General features: G+C 35.0%; 2 protein-coding genes across 2 annotated transcripts; one reads left to right on the plus strand and one right to left on the minus strand.

Moving 5' to 3' along the window:
• The first annotated feature begins 122 nt into the window (after positions 1 to 122).
• LOC132562576 (uncharacterized) lies at positions 123 to 3,612 on the plus strand. The gene is made up of 3 exons (XM_060227324.1): positions 123 to 197; positions 1,605 to 2,469; positions 3,372 to 3,612. The coding sequence occupies exons 2-3, from the start codon at positions 1,615 to 1,617 to the stop codon at positions 3,561 to 3,563; spliced, it is 1,047 nt and encodes a 348-aa protein (XP_060083307.1). The 5' UTR covers positions 123 to 197; positions 1,605 to 1,614; the 3' UTR covers positions 3,564 to 3,612.
• Positions 3,613 to 9,878: 6,266 nt separating this feature from the next.
• LOC132562563 (monocarboxylate transporter 5-like) lies at positions 9,879 to 13,020 on the minus strand. Its single transcript, XM_060227310.1, has 5 exons — positions 12,963 to 13,020; positions 11,954 to 12,097; positions 11,617 to 11,763; positions 10,189 to 11,202; positions 9,879 to 10,042 (listed from the first exon to the last, which is right to left on the minus strand). Exons 1-5 carry the CDS (start codon positions 13,018 to 13,020, stop codon positions 9,879 to 9,881), a joined length of 1,527 nt encoding a protein of 508 aa, XP_060083293.1.
• Positions 13,021 to 24,480: the final 11,460 nt, after the last annotated feature.

Below are 24,480 nucleotides of genomic sequence, written 5' to 3' on the forward strand. Positions count from 1 at the left end.
TGTTATCATTTAGTCCCGAAGGTAACAACGCCTCTGATAGCTAGAACGTGCATTATGTCAGAACGTTGATGTGTTATGATATTCCGAAAGCGAAAGTACATCATACGTAGAATTCTGGGAATCCGAAAGGCAAGGCTGTTTCTGGTCAGTCTGCGTGTGTGAACATGACATGTACTGACTGAGACATACTAATAAAGGTAAGTCAGACTGTTGTTCTGTTTATAACTGTTTCCGACGTATTGAAAACAATACGGTAGCGATTTGACGTGCATGTCGCCATTTTCTTTTACTAAACGTTTTTAAATGTACATGTATTGGGGTGATCATAAAGGATGCCGCCAGGCTGTCGTGAATATATGCTAAATATTGATAGATAGCGTTTACTGGTTCACCTCTGTGTATGTAACGGCACGGACTGAGATGGTAGCGATTACAGTGTTACATTTTAAATCTGGGAATGGCACTTCATAAATTATGGGGTCAGTATCTAAGAGTTATCTCCCTTATACCATCTGTGACTTGGATGAATACTATAGAAAACGTAAAAAAATACTGTATTATATAAATAAAGATTGGTTTGGAAAAAAGATATTGGACACAAATTGAAAACATATGTGTCAGTATTTTGATTTCTTAATATAAAACTTCACTCGTTCCCATGATTGTTGCACGATATATTCATTATATTGTACTTATTGAGTTTTATTTCACTCTAAACAGTTACGGTAAAAGAATTATATGTGTACGTCATTCGTTCATTATCCTTTGCAGTGCCTCTAGTCTTGATTTGCACTATATTTGAATTATCTGACATGTTGTCTTTCTACTATAACATTAACGTGTTGAGTTTTCGTCCCGACTCTCCTGATCCTGGCATAAACATTAAAAATCCAGAATTTTAGTCACTGCATTGTTCTGTGGGAAAAAACGAAAATATGTCTTTAACTCGATCTAAATTATAGGATAACGTCTTCATTAATCAACATGAATATGTAGGATTTTATTATAATCTGAGAATTGCCAATATATATATATATGATATATATAATTTTGATTAGAGCGCAGCTCTCATGTCCCGCACGTAGTTGTTCAATGACTAGGAAATGGTACGTTGAACAGCCCTTAAATCAGAGACAGTAATACAATGGAGAGATAGTCTCGCTAAACCTTCTCTTGAAGGTGATCAAGTGACTAAATATTTATTTTTATTCATTAAAGAATATTTTTCGTTCAGCTAAGTATTTTTGTAGAATATATGTTAGTTTAGAATTGAATGTTTTGATTATAGAAACATTTTGAACCAGAAGAGCAATTTGTACAGTAGAACTGCACGGACACTAAACCACAATAATGCAGACGAAAATACGAATACTGAAGTCAATTATCATCAACGCCACATGACTCCTGCTATTTATTAATTGTACCTGTATTCACAAACCAGTACATTGAGACTATGTCCTCTCCTTCGGTTATAATAGAAATGTGTGTGTGTTTTTGTTTTTTGTTTTTGTTTGTGTTTTTTTTTAAGAGATTTTGCCTGTTGCATCTCATTTTAAGAACATAGTGAAGGAAGTTCAAAATATTCATGCTGTTTGGTTTTTCAGGTTGTAAAAGATGGAAAACAAGTGCGGATTTTGCGGTAAGAAACCTCTAAGCCTGCGGCGGTGTTCGGGATGCCAGCAAGTGTACTACTGTTCGACCGTGTGTCAGAGGGACGACTGGCGAGGTTCTCATAAGGTCAAGTGTAAAGATATTCAAAATCGTAAACAAACCGGAACAGCCGAAACACCAGAAGACTTCCCCTTTATTCCCAAAAGTGAAAGTGGTGTCGGAAATGTGGTGTACCCATCGGAACCGATACATGGGATTACACATGACAAGTACATTGAATTAACCAAACAGGATGGAAGACCTGGACGCCATGTTGCTTCTGACTTTCTATCAAGCAGTATCCTTTCATTTAATGATGAAAACCTGGATAGTTCACACTATAGAAAATGTATGGTATGTGGCAAAGCAAGCCCTACTGTTAAAACATGTACTCGTTGCAAGATGGCAGATTATTGTTCAAAAGAGTGCCAGAAGCAGGACTGGAAATTACACAGACTACAATGTAAAGGCCCCAAACAGGAAGTCCACGATACTATAAATACAGACGGCTATCGTCGTGAAGAGGAGCACGCGTCCTCTTCGTCAAGGTCGTCGGGCATGCGCAGTGGTTCTTTTACTTTTGATCGTCCGATACCAAGATCACCGGACCTAAATCAGCGATCTTATGCAGCACCAGAAGCATTCGACAAGGTCAAAAGTCTGACATGGAAACTTTTTCCTCACTGTACTATATTGGACTTTGTCCGAGAAATCCCACACGAACTTTTCGGAATGAGACCACGTGGTACAAATAGGGTTGCCGTGGGGTTTATTTCACGGTATCATCAATATGTATTAAGGCACTGTATATTTCTACAGGTAAGTTTTTTTTACGAATGGTAAAATCTATGTTATGATGAGTACTGATGTGAATCTTCATTTATATCTCAATATAATTTAACATACATTAATGTTTTTAAATAAGTCACGTGTTGTAACGTAGTGGATTTTAATGAACCATTCCAGAATGAAATATTAGAGACTTCTGAAATGTGAAGTTCCCATGAACTTTTAGATGTAGGTTATACCCCTAAGATTTAGATTATAACCCTAAGACAATTTACTACTTAGCTTGAGATAACTTCTCTTTAGTTTAATTGGTTGAGCGTCAGATTAGCAAACCAGGTGTCCCGAGCTCGAATCCTAGCGAAGGCATTGAAATAAATAAATGCCACTGTTACATTGGCGGCTATGTAGGGACACTGGGAAGTTCTTAGCTATGCCCCACCAGCATCGCTGTAACCCCTGGAAACTCGAGGACGAGTTGTTTCCTGGAAGGGATGTAGGTAACCGTTGTGAATACTAGCCGCAATATACCGATCGGAACTTCTCTTTAGCTCGATCAGTTGAGCGTCAGACTAGTTAGCCAGGGGTTCTGGGTTCGAATCTTAGCGGAGGCATAGAAGGAATAATGTGATGTTCCATAGACATCCAAGATGAAATTAAAGATGGTGGCCGGTGTACAGGTACCTCCAAACAAATACTCGTCGAATTTAAAATACAGTGAATAGAAAGTGAAGTTCTGATTGGTCAAAAATCAAAATATTAAATAATTATCAATAAAAATACTAACGATGCAAGTTTTCTTATATCTTTGACTGGCAAAAATGTCATGTAATCTTACACTCGCTGAAATGGTTAAAATTATATAAGTGGATTTTTATTACGAATTTTGCTTCATATCCCATAACTACATACTGCTAAATTATATTCTATTTTAGGATAAAGACGGCGAAGAAGTATATGTAGGATTTTACCTCCAGGGCGATGATCCTCGACCCTATTTTCGATGGGAAGACGTAACTCCAGGACGGTTTCTCTGTATACAAGATCCATACATCCATCGGTTCCTAGACCAATCAGTAGGGATTCGTGTGGATGACCCTTCTACTGTTCGGGCGTTCTCAGTTTGAGAAGATTTATTTTGCAGTCATGAAATAAAACATGAAATGTTTTGAGAAATAGCCTTTGTCTATCAATACCTTAATATCGTTCTTCTATCCAATAGATTTTGTATATATTCTTCATACTGTAATGATCGATTTCTCCAATAATATTTCGAAGACTCCGAACAATCCCCAATCCGATTTCTATATTCGCCTATTTATAGTATTTAGTTGGTGCTCTGTTACTTATTTAAAAAAAGTCTATCACAGTAAAACATTGTAAACAAGAAAAGGAAAAAGAGAATCCATAGAATTGATATATGGAATCCGAACGCTAATTCCAAAATGCCTAATTTTGACAAAATTTAATTAGAAAAATAAAACCATAGGACAATAACTCCTGAATTATGCAAAAGAGAGTGATTGTTCTTGTAACACGCACTTTTCGTTATCGAGATTTATCTACCCATAAAGTTTCATGTTGATACCTTCTATATTTTTTGTGTGATGCTCCGGACAAAATTATGAAGGACGGACGGACGGACGGACGGACAAAGCGGCGACTATATGCTTTACCTTCGAGGAGCATAAAAATATATTCGAACCTATAAAATATTATAAAGACAACATTCGCTATGCAAATCTCGACAATCTGAAATGAGCTTACGATAACATTTGATATCTCCCGCGATCATGATGGCGACCGTAAAACCTCCCTGAGATAATGAAGACGACCGTAAAACCTCCCTGAGATCATGATGACGACCGTAAAATCTCTGGGATTATGACGACGACCGTAAAACCTCCTTGAGATCATGATGGCGACCGTAAAACCTCTGTGAGATCATGATGGCGACCGTAAAACATCCCTGAGATCACGATGGCGACAGTCAAACCTCGCTGAGATCATGGTGGCGACAGTAAAGCCTCCCAGAGATCATGATGGCGACAGTCAAACCTCCCTGAGATCATGGTGGCGACAGTAAAACCTCCCATAGATCATGATGGCGACAGTAAAACCTCCCTGAGATCATGTTGGCGACAGCCAAACCTTCCAGAGATCATGATGGCGACCGTAAAACCTCCGAGATCATGGTGGCGACCGTTAAACCTCCCTTTAATTTGCCTCTGTTTTACATATATTTCCGCTGTCGACAGCTTTCGTAAAATCGTGATATACGGAACAAACCCTTGACCATTGAATCCACTATAGGGCGTAAACTATATGTTAGGGAAACAGGAATATTACTATCTAGAAATGGAAAATTAACAAAAAGTACCTCAAACTATTCATGTTCACCAACAGTTAAGGAAAAGGTGATCAAGTTGTGTGCTTTGTAAGTAAATAAGCATGTCGAGTCTTTGATTCCTAAATGTGTATGGCCATGGTTTACGAATTGGTGTTCATTAGCGATTTTGATGATCTTCTAGGTAACGTCAGCCAGAGAGGGAATTGATATGCTTCTGCCAATAGCCTTATCACCTTACTCAACGGTGATATTGTCGGAAATTCCATCATCCTTCCGATTGCAATCTCATTATATTTTCACTTTGCTTTATAGAATACGCTGGGGAATGCTCGGGAATGTTCCGAATTTTATACCACCGTTTTCAGCCTGTCTCAGAAGTTCTCATCAGGAGCAGATGTTCACGGTCGCCGGTCAAAAACTAATCGGAGTTCTTCAGATTCTACCTATTATAAATTCAATTTCCGGAGTTTATATTATCATATTAAGATGTAACCAAGATTTAAGTATATTTTAGATGTGGTGTTAGATAACTGGGATGAAAACAATTGGTTGTATATATCTATTGAGGAAGAGATTACACGTGAAAATCAAAAGCGAAACTGAAAGTAAGTAGTGTGAGAGTTTCTGAAATATAATTCTCGGTATGTAAAGATAAAATGTTTACCTGTCTGAAAACTCCGATTGATTATGACATCAAACAATCGCTTCGTTATCAGGGACATTAAATATGTATATCTTTATAAATACATTTTACACAGTCACTCAGGATAAGATAAGCCATCTCAGTTTGTTTACGGGAAGTAGAGATAAAGCACGTAATTTCGGAATATCCTTGAAAACTTGTTTCCAAAAATAGTGCAATGGTCATATACGATGTATGTCAACATAAAACTGCAATTTCGGTGCAGTATCACACTGGATCTAGACGTGGCGTGAATGGCTTTAGGATAAACTTGATCTTGACCCGGTTCAACAGTGTCGCTTAATGTAAGTTTAATCTATCATGAATTAGAAAGTTCATTTTTAATTTGGTATATTGTTGACAGAAGTGAAATTTGTTCATACAAAACATTTCTAAATATTGGCAACGTTGATAATACGTGTATCAAGTCAACTGTAACGAGGTTGTGAACGTATTTTGTTTATGAAACCGATAATGTCTCCTCTAAAATGTGTTTCTTGTAATAAGGTGAGGTAATTTTGTCTATTAGATAGATACTTCAGAAGTCATACACATGACATATACACTATATATAGGCCTGCTTCAAAAACCTTTGTGTCGATCCTTATGTCACAATCTAACATTTACATTATACTCTGACCAATATCACCGTAACTCGAAATTCAAATAATGTATGGTGTGATTTTCTTATTTGTTTTCTGAACATACTACACATATCGACATGCCTTGAATCAATACACAGATAAAAGACAGGAAGAATTCACATTTTGAAATTCTATCTTAATGTTGAACATATATTACGAAGAACTTCTAGAAATGATAATAAACTCTTCTATATTCCAGTACACTATTAATACCAACTAATCATAGCACTACACATACAACATGAGATCGCAGAAGACACAAGTGAGAGAGTTGTAAAAATTGCGTAGAGTAATGTTAAGCAAATCACAGATTGCGAAAACGACACAATTTTATATTAATAAACAATAAAAGCAAAAAAAAATGTATAAACAAGTACAGGTTTTATCAAGTGTAAGAAACATGCATACGATCTGAAAAACCAAAAGCGAAACCAAAACTAGACAAACGAGATATCTAGAAGTATGCCACCTATATCTAGCCTCTTATGTCACTGTGATAGAATTTTTTTACTGTATATTGTTGATTACGAATAACGCACAACAATTGAATACCACATATGTACCACTTCTTTCATTATAACAGCTTGTTAAAAGGAAATTAATTGTCAGCCAGTGCAATTGATACATTTGGCAGCCTCTCCAATATTTCAGAAGTTTGAAAGAGAAAATATGCGGTACCACATGTTGTTAGGTTCGTTAACCCTGACAAGGTTTAGTGCATATGAATGTACACACATACATACATACTGACGTCACTATCAGCGATAGTGTACAGTGAACGTATCATATACATGTCTTATAGATAGGCCAACAGCTGTCTGAGAACTTTAGAATGCGACTCGCTTTTTTTAGGAACGATATTGTAATCACATATAAGAATAAATAAGCTGTAAACGAAATATTTAGGTTAACTAATTAAAATAATTTTTTTTATCAAGTTTGATCGTTTGACGTCAGAAACATCGTGACACTGGGTTAGCCTGGTTTTAACTTATAGCAAATTTAATATAAGAAAAAGACAAATTAGATTGTTACCACTATTTCATAATGTGTATCTCGCTTACAGGGAGTATACGAGTGTATTTGTTATTTTGAACACAAGTAGGTATAGTAAATTGCTAATTAGATGTAGACTACAATTATCGGTATTGGTCCGTCAGCATTACTAGAAACCGAAACACTAATTTGTGACATTAATTATTAGACAATATAAATGTATTGTCGCAGAGGCATCAAATAATACTGTCACTTAGATTAGCAGAAATTATGTATCGGGACATATTTAAACAGTCTTTTGGGTTTTTTTTCAGATTTATAAAGATTTGGTCCAGTTGTGTTATTTTCGAAAGTTAAATCTAAAATGGGTTATATCTGTGGATACTGTGGCCTCGAAGGTAGGGATCAGTTACGTTGTTCGGCGTGTAAACGGGTTTATTACTGCTCTGTCATATGTCAGAGACGAGATTGGAAAGGCAAGCATAAAAAACAATGTAAAGAGATACAGAATCAAAAGCAGGGAGAGAACACCAACTGCTATGAGGCTGAACATCAGGCGTATCCACGATCAGGAAAAAGAAGAAAAATCCAATCAGTTTTTCCAAACAGCTCCAAAGAACAGAGTCGTGTCAATGGAAAAACGCCGTATCTAAAGTGTCTGACGTGTGGAGTATCAACCCTCTCTGTTCAGCGATGCAGCCGATGTAATAAAGTGACTTACTGTTCAAAAACGTGTTTGCGTTTGAACCAGGATGAACATAAATTGCACTGCACTACCCCAGAAGAGGAAGATTACGAAATCATAACAACAGATGGATTCCGCCGAGAGGAAGCATTCGCCTCCAGAATAAACAGACGTGCAGAATTTCAACAGGCAAAATGTCTGAGCCAGAGGACGTTTGCAAGATGTACTGTTTTAGATTTTATCTGGGAAATTCCTAGCGGGATATTCGGAAGACGACCGACAGTTGAATCCTTAATATTTGTTGGTTATATATGTATGTACGACGTTTTGACAAAGAGCATACACTTGCAGGTAATCGATTGACTTATTCATAGATATATTTTTGTAACAAACCATAAACTTAATAAACCACGTACGCTGAAATTGGGTATATTTTTGATAACAACTAAAAAATTTAAAACTTATATTAAATATTGCCACACGTTAGATCAATTTCTTCGCGATACTTTTTAATTCTTGAAATTTGAATATATTTCTTATCAATATGAATGAAATAGGAGGTATTTAATGATAACATGTATTGTTTCAGGATAAACTGGGGGACGAAGTAGAAGCCATTCTTTGTGGAGTCGGCCAACCACACTTCCGGTGTGATGACGTAGTTCCGGGACGATACTTGTGTATTAAAGATCCATTCATTGACTGTTTTTCTAGATCAATACTAATCGACAATTCGTCCAAAGTTCGTATATTTCGTGTTTAAGAGGATTAAATTTAATCATGGATAATTAAGATGAACAGAAGCAGTTTTGAACTCTAAAATGACTTTGTTTTTTAGAGACTATCGGATTTCCCAAACCTGCTTACTTGATGCATAAACTCGTACTACCGAAAATAGTTGTCCATAACGTGTAAAAGGGTTCGGATATATTTACTCTGTTAACTTTGGATTTGTATACTAGAGCAAAGAAAAAGAAAAAAACAATTGTAGAACAAAATAACATTTCTTTGTCAATTTGCTATCATGTGAATGTAATATAGACTTATTTGGTATAAATGTGACAAAGAGGAAGCATGTTCAATATATTGAAATAAACCAATTTTGTTGTACTGGAGTACAGTCTCCATAAAGAATATATGACACAATTAAATAAATATATAAAAAAGTTAACTATTTTTTTTGTATTTTCAAATAATCCCTTTGTATTATAGAATAATATTGGTACGAAGTTTGCACTAAAAACAATATATTTATTTTGTTTAAGGTGATTCGCGGAGATGGAAACAAACAAAAGCTCTATAAGGAATTAAAATAAGATATTCCCTAGAGTAAAACCACTCACTTTGCTACTAACATCAGCAGCATTTAACGATTAAAGAGAAATTGCAGTTAAAAAAATGATATTCTTAATAGTAGTCAGGACAATACACTGTAATAAAACGTTAAAAATCCTCAAAATTGTACTATTGTTGTAAAGGTCATTTGTTTGCAAGATAAGTGACCAACTTATGCAAAATGATATGTTTGCTGGGTGGCATTGGTAATTGACGTTGATCTTGTTTTCACCTCAAAATCTGACAGTACTTACATGAAATGAATTGACTAAACTTTTACAAGGCTAGTTTCGGCGATGAAGCAGAAGACACTTACTCTCTGAAAAAGACTGGTCTTATTCTCCTTGTACTTTTTCAAAGGTATCTGTGTAGATATTTTTTCGTTAGTATCTTCCCCTCTGTTGATTTACACACCTTTGTCGATACTAAAAAGTATCTGTATGGCATTGGAATTTTATTTTAATGTAATGCCATATAACGTCAGAAAAAATCACATGACATCTTAATAGTCCGGGATACATGTAGATAATACAAATTGTAGCATGGCAATGAGACATACGTACTAAATGTCTCCATTGCTAAGTGGTATTGAGGAACATTGTCAACTTAAAGGTCTATCATCAATTCATGGTTGAAATGATGATACATTATTAAGAAAACAGTAGCTTTCAATTGTAGGATTCCATAAATCAATTTATGTTTATTTATACAACTGGTTGTTTGCAGTCTAAATATATGGATGTTTATCGTTCATATTAGTGGCAATTGCTGTGGTGTTTTGGAATTCGCTAATTTATTTTCCTCATATCGCTTCGCCCAGGGTACTAACAGTAGCAAACTTCCACCAAGTATGGCACAGCTTCCCATCAAGTGGAATGGTAGCTCGTAAGATCCAGTTACATCTCGCAGAAAACCTGTCATGAGAAATATCTGTATAATTGATCACTTTCAACAAGAATAATGGGTATTTTGTATAAGGAGTGTATGTATCTATACCGAGTTGGTATACATGTACTATAGCAAGATTAGAAAAAATCAGTTAAAAATGGATTAAACTTACCAAAGAAGGGAGCCGCCAAGCTGGTTACTACTCCGTTAAAACAACAAGATATTCCATAAGTTTTTCTGATGCTGTCAGGTCCCAGAAGGTCAACACATACAGGTGAATATAGGGCGACGAGCACACCACTGAACAAACCGTATAGGGCTGCAAATACCACGAAAGTCCACACACTATCATACAGATGTACACATTGCGTCACAATACCAGTGATAATTAACGACCCAGCGATCAACATGTGTCTGTCTATGAACTTAACATCCGCAAACATCCCAATAAAGCACCTGCCTGTAAACTCTGCAATCCCGATAGTTCCGGCTATAAAAGGGATGTCACTGTCGGCAACACCTTGATCTTTTGCGTATGGAGGGATGAAAATGAGTGCAAGGGCACATTCGATTTGTCCAAGACATCCAGCGATCAACAGTATCATGAATATCATGTTTCTGAATAGCGAACAATCAAAAATTTGAGACAGAATTTCGAAGTTGAAGACGCACTTTGAGTTGATGTTATCACTTTCTTCGGGGCGTAACTTAACATCTACTGTTGAACTTGCTATATGAGTTAAACTTATACAACTTCCGGAAAATTCACTCATATCTGTTTTTTCTCCTTTTATTTGCTCTGGACCACTGCAGCCTACATTTTGTTGTGATTCATGCAATGTTTGATTCGTATTGATGTTTGAAAGTTTGGAAATATTTTCTTTGTCACGGACGTTTTCAGTTCCATTCGAGAAAGAGTCACTTTTCAATTTTCCGTTCAGTTGATACTGATCTATAGGTCGCATAAGTGCACCAGCAACAGTACAATTCAAAATAATACCGGATGTTATCAGCAAGGCTCCCTTCAGATTGTACCATTTCACCAGTGCATGAAACAAAATCGGCAATACCAGCCCACCTAAGCTAGCACATGAAATGGCGAGACTATTTGATAATCCTCTCCGTTTGTCGAAGTATTTACTAAGTATCACGATGCTGGGACCATGTGTACAGGCGGATCCAATTGCTATAAAAGATAGGCCAACGTTATACATTTATTTGTTGTCTAATTCTGTCCGCTAGAGTAAGAAAATATAACCAACTACAAACTGTAGTTGTTGACATGACTGGTATCACAGATCAAAGAAAATATATGTAGCCACCAATAAAAAGAGAAAATAAATGATAAAATAAATAAACAGAAATATATAGATAAATAAAGAAAAGAAAAAAAAATCAAAATTGTTTTGAACTGAATCCACAAAAACAAACGTCTATTCGTTCATTTCAGAAAACAATCACTTTCACGTATATTTGTCGCAACAGTTTCCTATACGGTTACACCAAATTGCATATTTTTTGACATATAACATATATTGTTAACAAGAAAAGGTGTCTGTGGTATCAAACACACGTATCACAAAACGATCGATTCACCAACCGGCGAACACGCCCTGTGCGACAAACACGACTTGTATTGTGGTAGCGAAGCTAGAGAGCAGATAGCCAATGGACAGGAAGACGCCTCCAAACATCACTGATTGTCGGGAACTGATCCTGCCCAGTCCGTAAGTCATCATCACCAATGCTTTAATTAGACCAATAGTTATAATCATGTGATTTACAAAGTAAACGTTAAAACAGATGTTTTTTAAAATAATTAAATATCGAAAAGTTTTCTAAGTCAATCTGTTTAATTACATTTTGATTTTAATGCCATGACCTTTACTAGTGTAATATAGGACAATGGTTAAACTGTATATAGTGATTGAACTTACCCACAATGCTGTATCCTCCCAAATATATTCCGGATATCACTGACGTGATAGTAGCACTGGATCCAAATTTCTCAATGTATTCGACAAAAAATATTCCAAATGATTTGTATAAACCCATATCCAAAAATGTGGACAGCATAACCGCTGAAATAATGAAAAAAAAAAACAAAACAATATTGCTATTTAAGAAGTAAACCTTACAAAATATTACAACATCCCAAATATATCACATTTCCGCGAGTGAAAGAAAACATTGTGTAAATTTTTCATATTTCAAATATTATATTATCCCAAAAATATCAAATTTTAGAGAGTGGGATAGAAAAACTTATTTATTGCATCATTTGTTTTAAAATGACGACAACGTAAATCTGAAGCGAGCAAGCCAGAAAAATTTTACAGCCTTTTGGTTTTTAATTTTCAAAATCTGAAAATCAGGAAAAATAAATGTCATCTATTTTGATAGAATCAAATATTCATACTACATTTGAACTGTATTCCAGGTTTGAATTGGTTAGCTCTTGTGTGAAAAAAACTAATAACGAACGCTTTGAAATCAATTACTCAGCATTTTCAATTTCAGAATTGTCTGGCCGTAAATTCTTTTAAGTATTTCGTAAATGTAGTTAAATACCAAGTTTGATTTAGGCACCGATATTTGTCGCAACTTGCAGGCCACATTTTTGTTCAAGTAAATATGTTGACGTTACTCTGAAGCTCTTATGGACAAACATTTATGAAATTACATTTAAATACGGATATTGCAGTATTGCACTTCGTAATGAAATGTTCTTTATGCGAACAAATGTAGAGTTGCTATCATCCTCAAAATGTACTACGTATACTTCATCAGAGATTCGGTTCATGTAAAACAAAACATAAATATGATTGGAACATTTATTTTTGTCGGAGCTAACACCGAATGAAACATTTTTAGAATAGAAAACGAGTATATATCTTCTCTTTTGTCAAAACACATAAGGTTTTTATTGTTTATATGCCAACTTACCAGCCATCACCACCCATGCCCATCCGCTGTCTATAGGGGCGGCTCCATGTTTATCCATCTTATATTGCGACACCTGTTATCCTTATCAGCTGTGTCGGTTAGAAAGATGAAATTTTGTGATGAACACTTCTGATATGTGTTAAATGCTTGTGTTTTATAACTGCGAATGTTTGAAAATGATAAAAAAAATTGTCATGAATATTTCTATAGTGATTAATTAATGTTTGTCGTAAAGCTAAAAGTGTGTTCATTGTAAGATCCTATTCCTTGATGTCGCCACAAGGCACAAGTCTTGGATTATTTTTGTCCTGTAACAAACTGAAAACTTAAGTCGGTTAAAGCCAAGTTCCAATTCCAACGTTATCACACATATTGCAACATGATAACAAGAAGAAAAAAACCAACATGTAAATAAAATCATAATACAAACTCATATTCAATAAAACTTGGGCAATATATGAACAACAGAAAGGTTTACACGGAGACTCCTGAAAAAAATACAAGGAGAATAAGACCATGAGTTCTGGAAGAGTAAGCGTCTTTTGCTTCACCGACGAAATCTGTCACGTAAACATTTGCCAATCTAAGAAACTAATGTCACGTTCTCAAATGAGAACAAGGTATACAGCAATGGAATCAAAAGGCAAGGTTACAAACATCAAACACTTCCACTATCATATTGTGCAAGGAATGGAATATTTCACAATGGCGACCGTAAAACATTCCCATTTCTATCAATCTGCACCTATCGAAACCTTGTGTTGCAATTTGTCCATCAAATGACGACTTCCTGCACGATAATCGTGATAATGGGAACATACCGTTCAATGCTAAATATCGAATCAACTCCAATATGAAAACACCATATGTTGTTGAAGAGATATTGATATCCGGAAATGAAAAAAAAACACGATAGGGTTATTTAAATCATCACGTTTATTATACAGCTAGATGGAAATATGTCCATGTTGGTTTCGTTTTAGGAAAATATCGAGGAAAGTGGCTGATGTAAAAGAGTCAGTCATGTCTTTGACTTCCAATTCTTTTGAGTACATCACAATGTAATTGTTGTAATTGCACAGAGAACATGTATATTTATGTAATTGAATTAGCGCTACATGTATTTGCAATCCGTTCGGGCTTATAACTAAACTAGAGTATTGGATTTTGCTTGCTAGCGAGTGGATGCAGATATATGTAAAATAGGACATAAACGTTGACAAGGTAATTAGGCATTGTTATGTTAAGTAGGCTTTACATAGGTAAATATGAATATTGCGTTATTACACTGTCTTACACTTGCGTAAACTTGATGAAGATAAGACAAATATATAGTATATGCAAGTTGTTGAATATGGCCTTCTTGTCTTTTGATTGATTGAGAAGTTGATATTTGATCGAGAAATCCCTTCGCACAGAAATTAAAACGCACTATTAGTAGTTCTTAGTTCTTATTGTAATGAATGGTATCTACAAGTGTTTCTAATTGTCAGTTTCGCATAATCCAATAAGCGGCAGTTCACTGCAGGTTGTAAACAAAGCACATGTTGGTGTAAAACGTCCTCGGAACAACCTTTTAAATATATGGTGTTAGTTTCACTTGCATCAGTTTTGATTCAAAAGTAATGAGAAACACTCGCTATCGATTGGCAAACATATGACATTATTTTTTATCATCAACCCTTTCAGTATGTATTAGCTCTTGCCAACGATGTTGAAGGGCTTCAGTGCAGCTTTTAAAGAAGTCCTTTTCTTGACTGTGCATGTGACGTCATTATTTGACCGACATGGTTATTAGAAATGTGCCATTGATTGCTTGTTCCTTTTGCAGATAATCATCAAAATACCATCAGCATCCCAGAAAACCGAGACCATGACTTTCCCAGCTGATGGAACAGTCTTTGCCTTCTTTGGCGGGGTTGAACCAAGGTGCTTCCATTGTTTAGACTGCTGGTTGGCCTCTGGGGTGAAATGACGGTTCCACGTTTTAAACATAGTCACAAACCTCTACAGAAGGTTAAAAGGATCTGCCTCTAAAAGGTTCAGATAAGCACGCGACAAGGTCAACCTGGTGTGCTGTCAGATGTCTTAATACCAAATGAGCTGACAGCTTCACATTGCAAGATCTCGCCTTCCGACTATAACTACGACTTCATTGACCATTTCTTGAATTGCAAAAGTGACCACCCCTCCAAGACGGGGCGTCATCCCCAATGCTTTGTCCACCACGCTTAAAATCCGCCACCGACCTTTTCACTATAGCATATGAAGGGGCATCATTGCCTAGTGTTGCTACCATATCAGTATTGATATCCTTAGGTGCTAGACAGTTTTAAGCAAATATTAATCACTGCTCTTTCAACGAATTTGTAATTTTCGCAAAAGTTACTTTCCTTGTTTATTTTAAGTGTAACCACCTCGAAATAAACTGACCAATACACCAGTCGTAGGGTACACAGCCTAAGATAGTCAGCTAGAGTCAGTAGAGCTGGTAAAGGACATTCTTGCACAACTTTTTCAATACAAGGATCACAGTGAATTTCTGGCATATGCATATGTTAGATTCCTACTCCAATAGTTCAAATTTCTGTGAATTTAGTATGTATTTTTTCACTTCCATCGTTGAAAATATTTGAAACGTATAAGACAGTTACAGGTAACGTATGGGATAGTCAGAGGTAACATATAGGACAATTACAGGTAAGGTATAGGACAGTCAGAGGTAACATAATGGACAGTTACAGATAACATTTAGAACAGTAACAGATAACATATAGAACAGTAACATGTTACATGTAGGACAGCTACAGGTAACATATAAGACAGTTACAGAAAACATTTTGGATAGTAACAGGTGACATATAAGACACTCACAGGTAACATATAGGACAGTTACATGTTACATATAGGACAGTCATACAGGGAACATATATGACAGTTACAAGTAACATATAGGACAGTCACAGGTAACATATAGGACAGTCATAGGTAACATATAGGACAGTTACAGAAAACATTTTGGATAGTAACAGGTGACATTTAAGACACTCACAGGTAACATATAGGACAGTTACATGTTACATATAGGACAGTCATAGGTAACATATAGGACAGTTACAGGGAACATATATGACAGTTACAGGTAACATATAGGACAGTCACAGGTAACATATAGGACAGTCATAGGTAACATATAGGACAGTTACAGGGAACATATATGACAGTTACAGGTAACATATAGGACAGTCACAGGTAACATATAGGACAGTCATAGGTAACATATAGGACAGTTACGGGTAACATAAAGGGCAGTTATAGGTACCATATAGGACAATTACAGGTAACATATAGAACAGTTACAGGTAACATATATAACTGTGACAGGTAACATATAGGATAGTTACAGGTAACATATAGAACAGTAACATGTTACATGTAGGACAGCTACAGGTAACATATATGACAGTTACAGGGAACATTTTGGATAGTAACAGGTGACATATAAGACACTCACAGGTAACATATAGGACAGTTACATGTTACATATAGGACAGTCTTAGGTAACATATAGGACAGTTACAGGGAACATATAGGACAGTTACAGGTAACATATTGAACAGTCATAGGTAAAATATAGGACAGTTACAGGTAACATATAGGACAGTTATAGGTAACATATAGGATAGTTACAGGTGACATATAGGACATTTACAAGTGACATATTGGACAGTAACAGAGTAACATATAGGACAGTTACAGGTGACATATAGGACACTTACAGGTAACATATAGGACAATTACAGGTAACATATAGAATAGTTACAGGTGACATATAGGACATTTACAGGTGACATATTGGACAGTAACAGAGTAACATATAGGACAGTTACAGGTGACATATAGGACACTTACAGGTAACATATAGGATAGTTACAGGTGACATATAGGACAGTTACATGGAACATATCGGACAGTTACAGGTAACATTTCGGACAGTTACCTGTTACATTTCGGACAGTTACAGGTAACATATATGACAGTTACAGGTAACATATAAGACAGTTACGGGAACATATAGGACAGTTATTTGTTACATATAGGACAGTTACAGGTAATATATAGGATAGTTTCCGGTAACATAATAGACAGTTACAGGTAACATATAGTATAGTTACAGGTAACATATAGGACAGTCGTAGGTAAAATATAGGGCAGTTGCAGGGAACATTTAGGACAGTTACAGGGAACATATCGGACAGTTACAGGTAACATTTAGGACAGTTTTAGGTAACATATATGACTGTAACAGGTAACATATAGGATAGTTGCAGGTAACATATAGAACAGTGACAGGTAACATATAGGACAGTTACAGGTAACATATAGAACAGTTACATGTTACATAGAGGACAGTTACAGGGAACATATAGGATAGTTACCGGTAACATAATAGACAGTTACAGGTAACATATAGTATAGTTACAGGTAACATATAGGACAGTCATAGGTAAAATATAGGGCAGTTGCAGGGAACATTTAGGACAGTTACAGGGGACATATCGGACAGTTACAGGTAACATTTAGGACAGTTACAGGTAATAGAATAGTAGTTCTCATCACACAACCAGTAGAAGATTAGAGTTTGACGTTTCGGCAGCACTATAATCCTATGTATCAATATTATTAATACGGTTCTCGTGTAATATACGTGAAAATGTTTGGATGTATTTTCTAGGAATAACATTGATTTAACTCATGCGTCAATTATGTCTTCGTTTCGAGCATTAGGCCTTTTATTTTGAAACAGCACTATCTACTAGCATACGTCTTTCACATTGTACTTTTTGTATCCATATTAGGAAACATAAAAGAATTCTCCAATCTAATGTTGCCTTCAGTAATCTTATAGGTGACTCCAATACGACAGACAAACATATGTGTAGGGTAGATACGTTTAACATGGTTACTTTGAGTACAAAAGGGTAAAAGATAAGACAACAACCAGAAAAAGAAACATTTTTTTTTGTAATGGCCTTGTCTTTTGATTGATTGAGAAGTTGATACTTGACCGAGAAGGCCCTACGCATAGAAATTAAAACGCACTTTTATTAGTTCTTAGTTCTCATTGTAATGAATGGTATCTACAAGTGTTTCTAATTGTCAGTTTCGTATAATCCAATATGCGGCAGTTCACTACAGGTTGTAAACAAAGCAAATGTTGGTGTAAAACGTCCTCGGAACAACCTTTTAAATATAGGGTGTTAGTTTCACTCGCATCAGTTATGTGTCCAAAGTTATAAAAAACACTCGCTATAGATTGGCGAACATATGGCATTTTTCTCATCATTTAACATGGTTACTTTTAGTACAAAAGGGTAATAGATAAGACAACAACCGTGTTGTTTAAGTATAAAATCATAAAAAGAAACATAATACTCACATAAAACCAGATGGTGTGGGAGCAATACCAAGTGCTTTCTATGACGAACGTCACACCACTTTCTAAAACACTATGTCGTCCCCTATATCCACGAGATTATATCAACAATATGACCTGACCTGAACCGCTTTGTTCCCGTGACATATACAAGAAAATGATCTCGTTTTTAATAGATAATGCGTTGTGTCAATTGAAATCAATGTTTGCGTCTATTTGGTGCTTTATACTGTACAAGTAAATGTGTTGTTGATGTTTGATGAATATTGCCATATCATCATATCAAAATATGACCTACCATGCAATATTGATACATTTGTATCATCGTTAGTAAAATATGGTATTGTGTTTACAAAATAACGTATATAATAATATCTATTATTTGATTTAATTTACCATAACCGTGCAGAGATATTAAAATTGTATATTCAACAGATTGTGATGATCATTATGTGAATTTGGTTTAGGTACTTTGATCAACCTGATATTTGTTCTTTCAGCTCTTTTGTAATTGGATCATCTGTACGAAGTTTTTGAAAAATGAAGAATAACAAAATCATATTTTAGAACACCAATGCATTTGTTTTACTAAATTTTAGAAATGTTCACGCGTATATTATTTTTTCATTCTTGTCTTCGGTACATGTATTTGTAATTCTAATTTACACTCGTTTATTCCACATGAAATTACCACATTATTAACATGTTAAGGCATAGCAGCTCGCATTGTCAAAACAATAAGTTATATTTGATATATATTACATTATATAATTCTTTTTCTTTTTTTTTGTGAAACTAAGAAGGCAATCTCCAAACTAACAAAAAACAGTATGAATTCAAATGTATACATATTTAATTATGTATTGAGATTAAATATGATGTATCTGTGTTGAACAAAAAAAGAAAATGATATTAGGAAACTGAAATTTTCTATATTATACTTAATTTTTGTATTTCATGTGTTAAAAGTCATTTATTCCACATTCACTATTAAACGTCCGTATAAACGATATAACATGCAACATAAGACACGATTACAGTAGTGATGTGCTTTGTGCTGCTTTCATTTTCTCTAATTTTTTCTCCTCATAAGACTTTGCCCACGGTATTAACACCAGTGAAAGTCCACCAATTAATGCACAGCTTCCCATCACGTGAAACGATAGCACATATGAACCCGTTATATCCCTTAAAAGACCTAAAAAAAAAAAAAAAATACATGTTGACTGGTGATACAAATTTTCAATTTTAAGTTTTATGCATTGTAACAGCATGCTTACATTGGTATGTGCACATACCGACCGTTGGGTGTCTCCAATAACGGTAACGTTGTATTTTACTGAATCAGCTCTTGCTATTCAATTCCCTCAACATCAAGGAATAACGTCTCGATGATGCAGTTTAATTTATTGTTTGTTAAAAGATGTTATTCTATTGTGTGCTTTTTTTTATATACAATCCTCGAATTAGCAGGTGTTAGACAATGGTACAGGACTTTCAGTCTCAGAGGTTTACCGTACTGTAACATTGGCGATCTTCTGAAAATCAGATATATTAGTGAATCGTCCCATCTCAATTATGACATTTTTTTAACAATCAGAAATTTGAAAGTCAGCTTTTGTATGGTTTTCATGCGAAATAGAATATATCATGTTATGATTTTCAATTTCCATTTGAGTCCGTGTCCTACATACAGAAATCCAAATGTGAACAGTTAAGATTAATAAAGATTAAGGAACGGTTACTGATAGAAGAATTTAAGAAAGAACCCAGAGAAGCAGTTCAGACTAGAAATTTGACGTATTTTTATGATATTTCTTTCTTTTCCTCTGGGTTTTCAAACTGTAGGTCCAGTGACGCTGCTGAGTTCTAGAACGACTAAACAGTTGTATGATGCCGTTAGCTTCGTCTTTTAGCTTTACAGGATCAAAGTTTAAGTTTTAAAAAATTGAGTGCGTATTTCTTGCACAAATTTTGATAAAGTGAAAATATATATAAACTGCTGAAAAAATTTCTCAGATTATTTAATCATAATGTCAATAAACTGTTTTACTAATTTTGGGAAAGTAAGTACTTACCAAACAATGGAGCCGATACACTTATTGATATCCCAGTAAAACAGCAGGATAATCCATAAGTCTTCCTGATGCGGTCAACTCCCAAAAGGTCAGCACACACAGGGGAATATAGGGCAATGAGCACACCACTAAAAATCCCATAGAGCACAGAAAACAGCACGAACGTCCACACACTATCATAAAAATGTACAAATTGCGTCACAGTACCAGTTATAATCAAAGACGCAGAAATCAATACATATCTTTCTACACACTGCACATCCGCAAGCATCCCAGTAATGCACCTGCCTGTAAACTCGGCAATCCCGATAGTTCCGGCTATAAAAGGGATGTCACCGTCGGCTATACCCTGCTCTTTTGCGTACGGAGGGATAAAAATGTGTGCGAGGGCACATTCGATCTGCCCAAGACAACCTGCTATCAAAAGTAACACAAACATTGTATTTTTTAAAAGCGTGCAGTCAAAAACATTAGATAGAATGTCATATTTCAAACCACATTTTGAGGTTTTTTCATCAGTCTCGTCATGCTGAAATTCAATTTTTACCGTAGAATTTGGTAAATTCGTCAAGCTGATACAACTCCCGGAAAATTCACTAATGTCGGTTTTCCTTCTTGTTACCTCCCTTGAACCTCTGAATTCTATATTTTGTTCTGATCTTTGTAAAGATATCTTTGACGAGTCAATCATTTCTCTTTTTTCGTGGCAGTTTCCAGTGTCTTTAATGAATGGATCATTGCTTTCAAGTAGATATTGATCTATAGGTCTCATCAGTGAACCGGCAACCGAACAGTTGAAAACGATTCCGGAAGTGATCATCAAAGCGCCTTCTAGATTGTAAATTTCAACTAATTTATAAAATAGTATCGGTAACACAAGGCCACCCAAACTTCCACATGAAACAGCAAGACTGTTCGATAATCCTCTTCGTTTGTTAAAATATTTACTCAATATCACGATGCTTGGACCGTGTATACATGCGGATCCAATGGCTGAAATGAAGTGGTAAAGTAAAAATTTAAGTGGATTTTTCTACATCATATGTAAATATGTGTTTCTTGAATTGTCTCTGCTAGACTTTCGTGTTAATTTGTTTCCAGCAACCTCAATATCATTTTCAGAACAAAATAATGTTAAACCTACATGTATTTTGACGATATTCATTAATCGAGTTCATTAATTAATCTTTGAAATTGCCATTTGTTTAATGCTAGGCTAGACAAATGTTCATATTTTTAACGAAATGTTATAAATTCGCATCCGTCACCAACATTCACTGACCGGTGAACACTCCTTGTGCGACGAACACGACTTCTATCGTGGTAGCAAGGCTTGATAGAAAATATCCGATGGACAGGAAGACGCCTCCGATCATCACTGATTGTCGGGAACTGATCCTACCCAGTCCGTATGTCATCATCACCAATGCTTTAACGAGACCATGTGCTGACCAATTATCTAAAGGAACTCTCATTAAACGGTACACCCTATTGTCAAGGTGTTTGTTACATAGATACTACGGAACGCACACTTTTCAGATGTTTACATAGCAAAAACTGAAGTAAGTGGCTTTTTTTATTCATTTAACTTTAACATGATAAATTTAATAGGTATTTAGCTTAAAACTCCTGATCAATACTGATTAATTTTGTTTCTATATTAAGATAAGAATTCGATGCTGGGATTTATCCGTGTCATTCTATATTACTTCCTACTCTCGCGACAAAAACAAGATATATTGAATTCATTTTGAACTCTTGAAGAAATGTTCTTTTTTTCTGCCAATGCGATAATAACGTATTCTGAAAAGTCGTTTACATATATTTTATTGTTATGAAAAATAGCTGTTGTTTTTTGATACTATAAATTGGTAACTGACTATTCTGTTGATTGTGTTACTAGAGAAATTTCAGCTTTCTCAAGATATTTCTGTTATTGGTAGTAACAATTACACCAACAAGATATCAAAATTATTTTTAGTTTCTACCATTCAATGCAGATCATCGTCAACAAAATATTCATATTATCAACGATGCAAACTCACATTAAGAATGATACATTTCGTTAGTTGCTTATAAAAATGTTCCTTACACAATACCTATTCATGTATCATACACAACACTTAAGCAATGATTAAGTGGCTTAGGTGTTAAATACGACGTAATAATGTTTAAAAAATATAAGATAGTCTTACCAAATACGCTGTATCCTGCCAGATATATACCCGATATCACTGACGTCATAGTGGCACTAGATCCAAACTTTTCAATGTATTCCACAAAAAATATTCCAAACGATTTGTATATTCCCATTTCAAGAAATGTTGATAGCATGACCGCTGGAATATTGATGAAACTTTATCATGTTACTGTATATTACTTTGCTTATCGTGACAGTTTCTCTAACAAACACATATATATGTAACATTTCCTTATTTGAAACAGTATGAAAAGTACATAGAAATAAAAGAATAAATTGTGTGCTATTATTTTAAAGGATATTCACGGCAGTATTGACATAGCTTCTTACCAGCCATCACAACCCATGCCCATCCTCTGTCTATAGGGGCAGGTCGACGTTTGTCCTGGAAAGTCATCACGTCATCTGGCAGTCTGTAGATTGGAGTCAATGTTTATAGTGAATATTTATTTAAGTGTCGGTATAACCTTGTAGATAAAAGAAATCAAATTGAACTATCTGAATTGCTTTTTTGACGGGATATATAATTATTTATTCAGTGGTTGTAACAGATGTCTAGTAGGCCAAAGTCCTGGCGTGGAATAATTAAACTGAAGAGGATAAAGATTAGTATCAAATAGATTTGAATATTAAATCGCATGACTGATAATTCAATCATACACACTTACCGTCAATGTGTTAGCGAATGTGACCATGACATCTTCAAATATCCCGATCTACAACATGAAGATTGCCTGGCGATATTTCAGCAAATTATATATAGCTGTTATCTTTGTTTGGCAATCAGAAAAAAAAAAAAAAAAAAAAACGATTTAAAATCATCATGTATGAATTTTTAAATTGCTACAGGTCTGCAATGAAATGTACATAATATTATTCTAAAGGAAATAGAAACGCTTTTAAACACGCCTTTTTGTCAAAGTGCATTATGGAGTTATTATGCAGTTGAATAATGGGTTTGTGATCTAGGCTTTGTATATCCTCCGAATTTGAAAGAAATAACACGACAAACGCTTTTACATTCAACGCATCCGACGATTCCACAATCAGCTGTATGACTTCAATTTCCATATCGGAATATTTTTGCCATTTATAATTAGTAGCATCCCTACTTGCCTGATTATCATACACATGTGGCGATTAATATCCCAGCTTTTTCAGATGGTTTCCAGTATTAGGATTCACATGAAAGATGCAGACAACTGGCAAATGAACCGACAATAGCAAGGTTTTAAAGTCGCTGTCATTTTTATGGGATATGAAATATTATGTGTTTGATAATGGTAGTGTGATTGTAACATTTTAATTGACCTAAATGTTGTGGATGAAACATGAGACGCTAATCTGTTATAATTTTCCCCTTGCACTGATCCAGTGATCTGTGTGAAAATATTCATTTTATGTTTCATCGCTTTTACATTTCAATTAACGTTCCATAACGTATCGGAACGCTTGTTTTCGCATTCAGTTCGTTTTACTTTTCATGTCTTTTTTATGAAACAAATGTTCACACAATGAATGGATTAAGCTTCTGTATAGTTCTTACCTAAATTTAAAGGTAACAGTAACATGTATGGAAGACTTCTTTAATCTTCAGTATTTACACGCATTTCCTTATTTGTGATCAATATGGCGCTGTAATCTACTCGGTGACCCGGAGTATGGTATGTCAATAACACAATCCCCTGTGGACAGTCATACCTCTTAATTTACAATATTTACGGTCAAACAAACATGATTTTTCTTGAAATGTTGATAATAATTCATAGTTTTAAATACCTTATTTGGAATGAAGATAAATTC

The sequence above is a fragment of the Ylistrum balloti genome, unplaced genomic scaffold, assembly GCF_031769215.1.
Source record: "Ylistrum balloti isolate Yb309-2 unplaced genomic scaffold, AGI_CSIRO_Ybal_v1 Utg371448, whole genome shotgun sequence".
Classification (NCBI taxonomy): domain Eukaryota; kingdom Metazoa; phylum Mollusca; class Bivalvia; order Pectinida; family Pectinidae; genus Ylistrum; species Ylistrum balloti.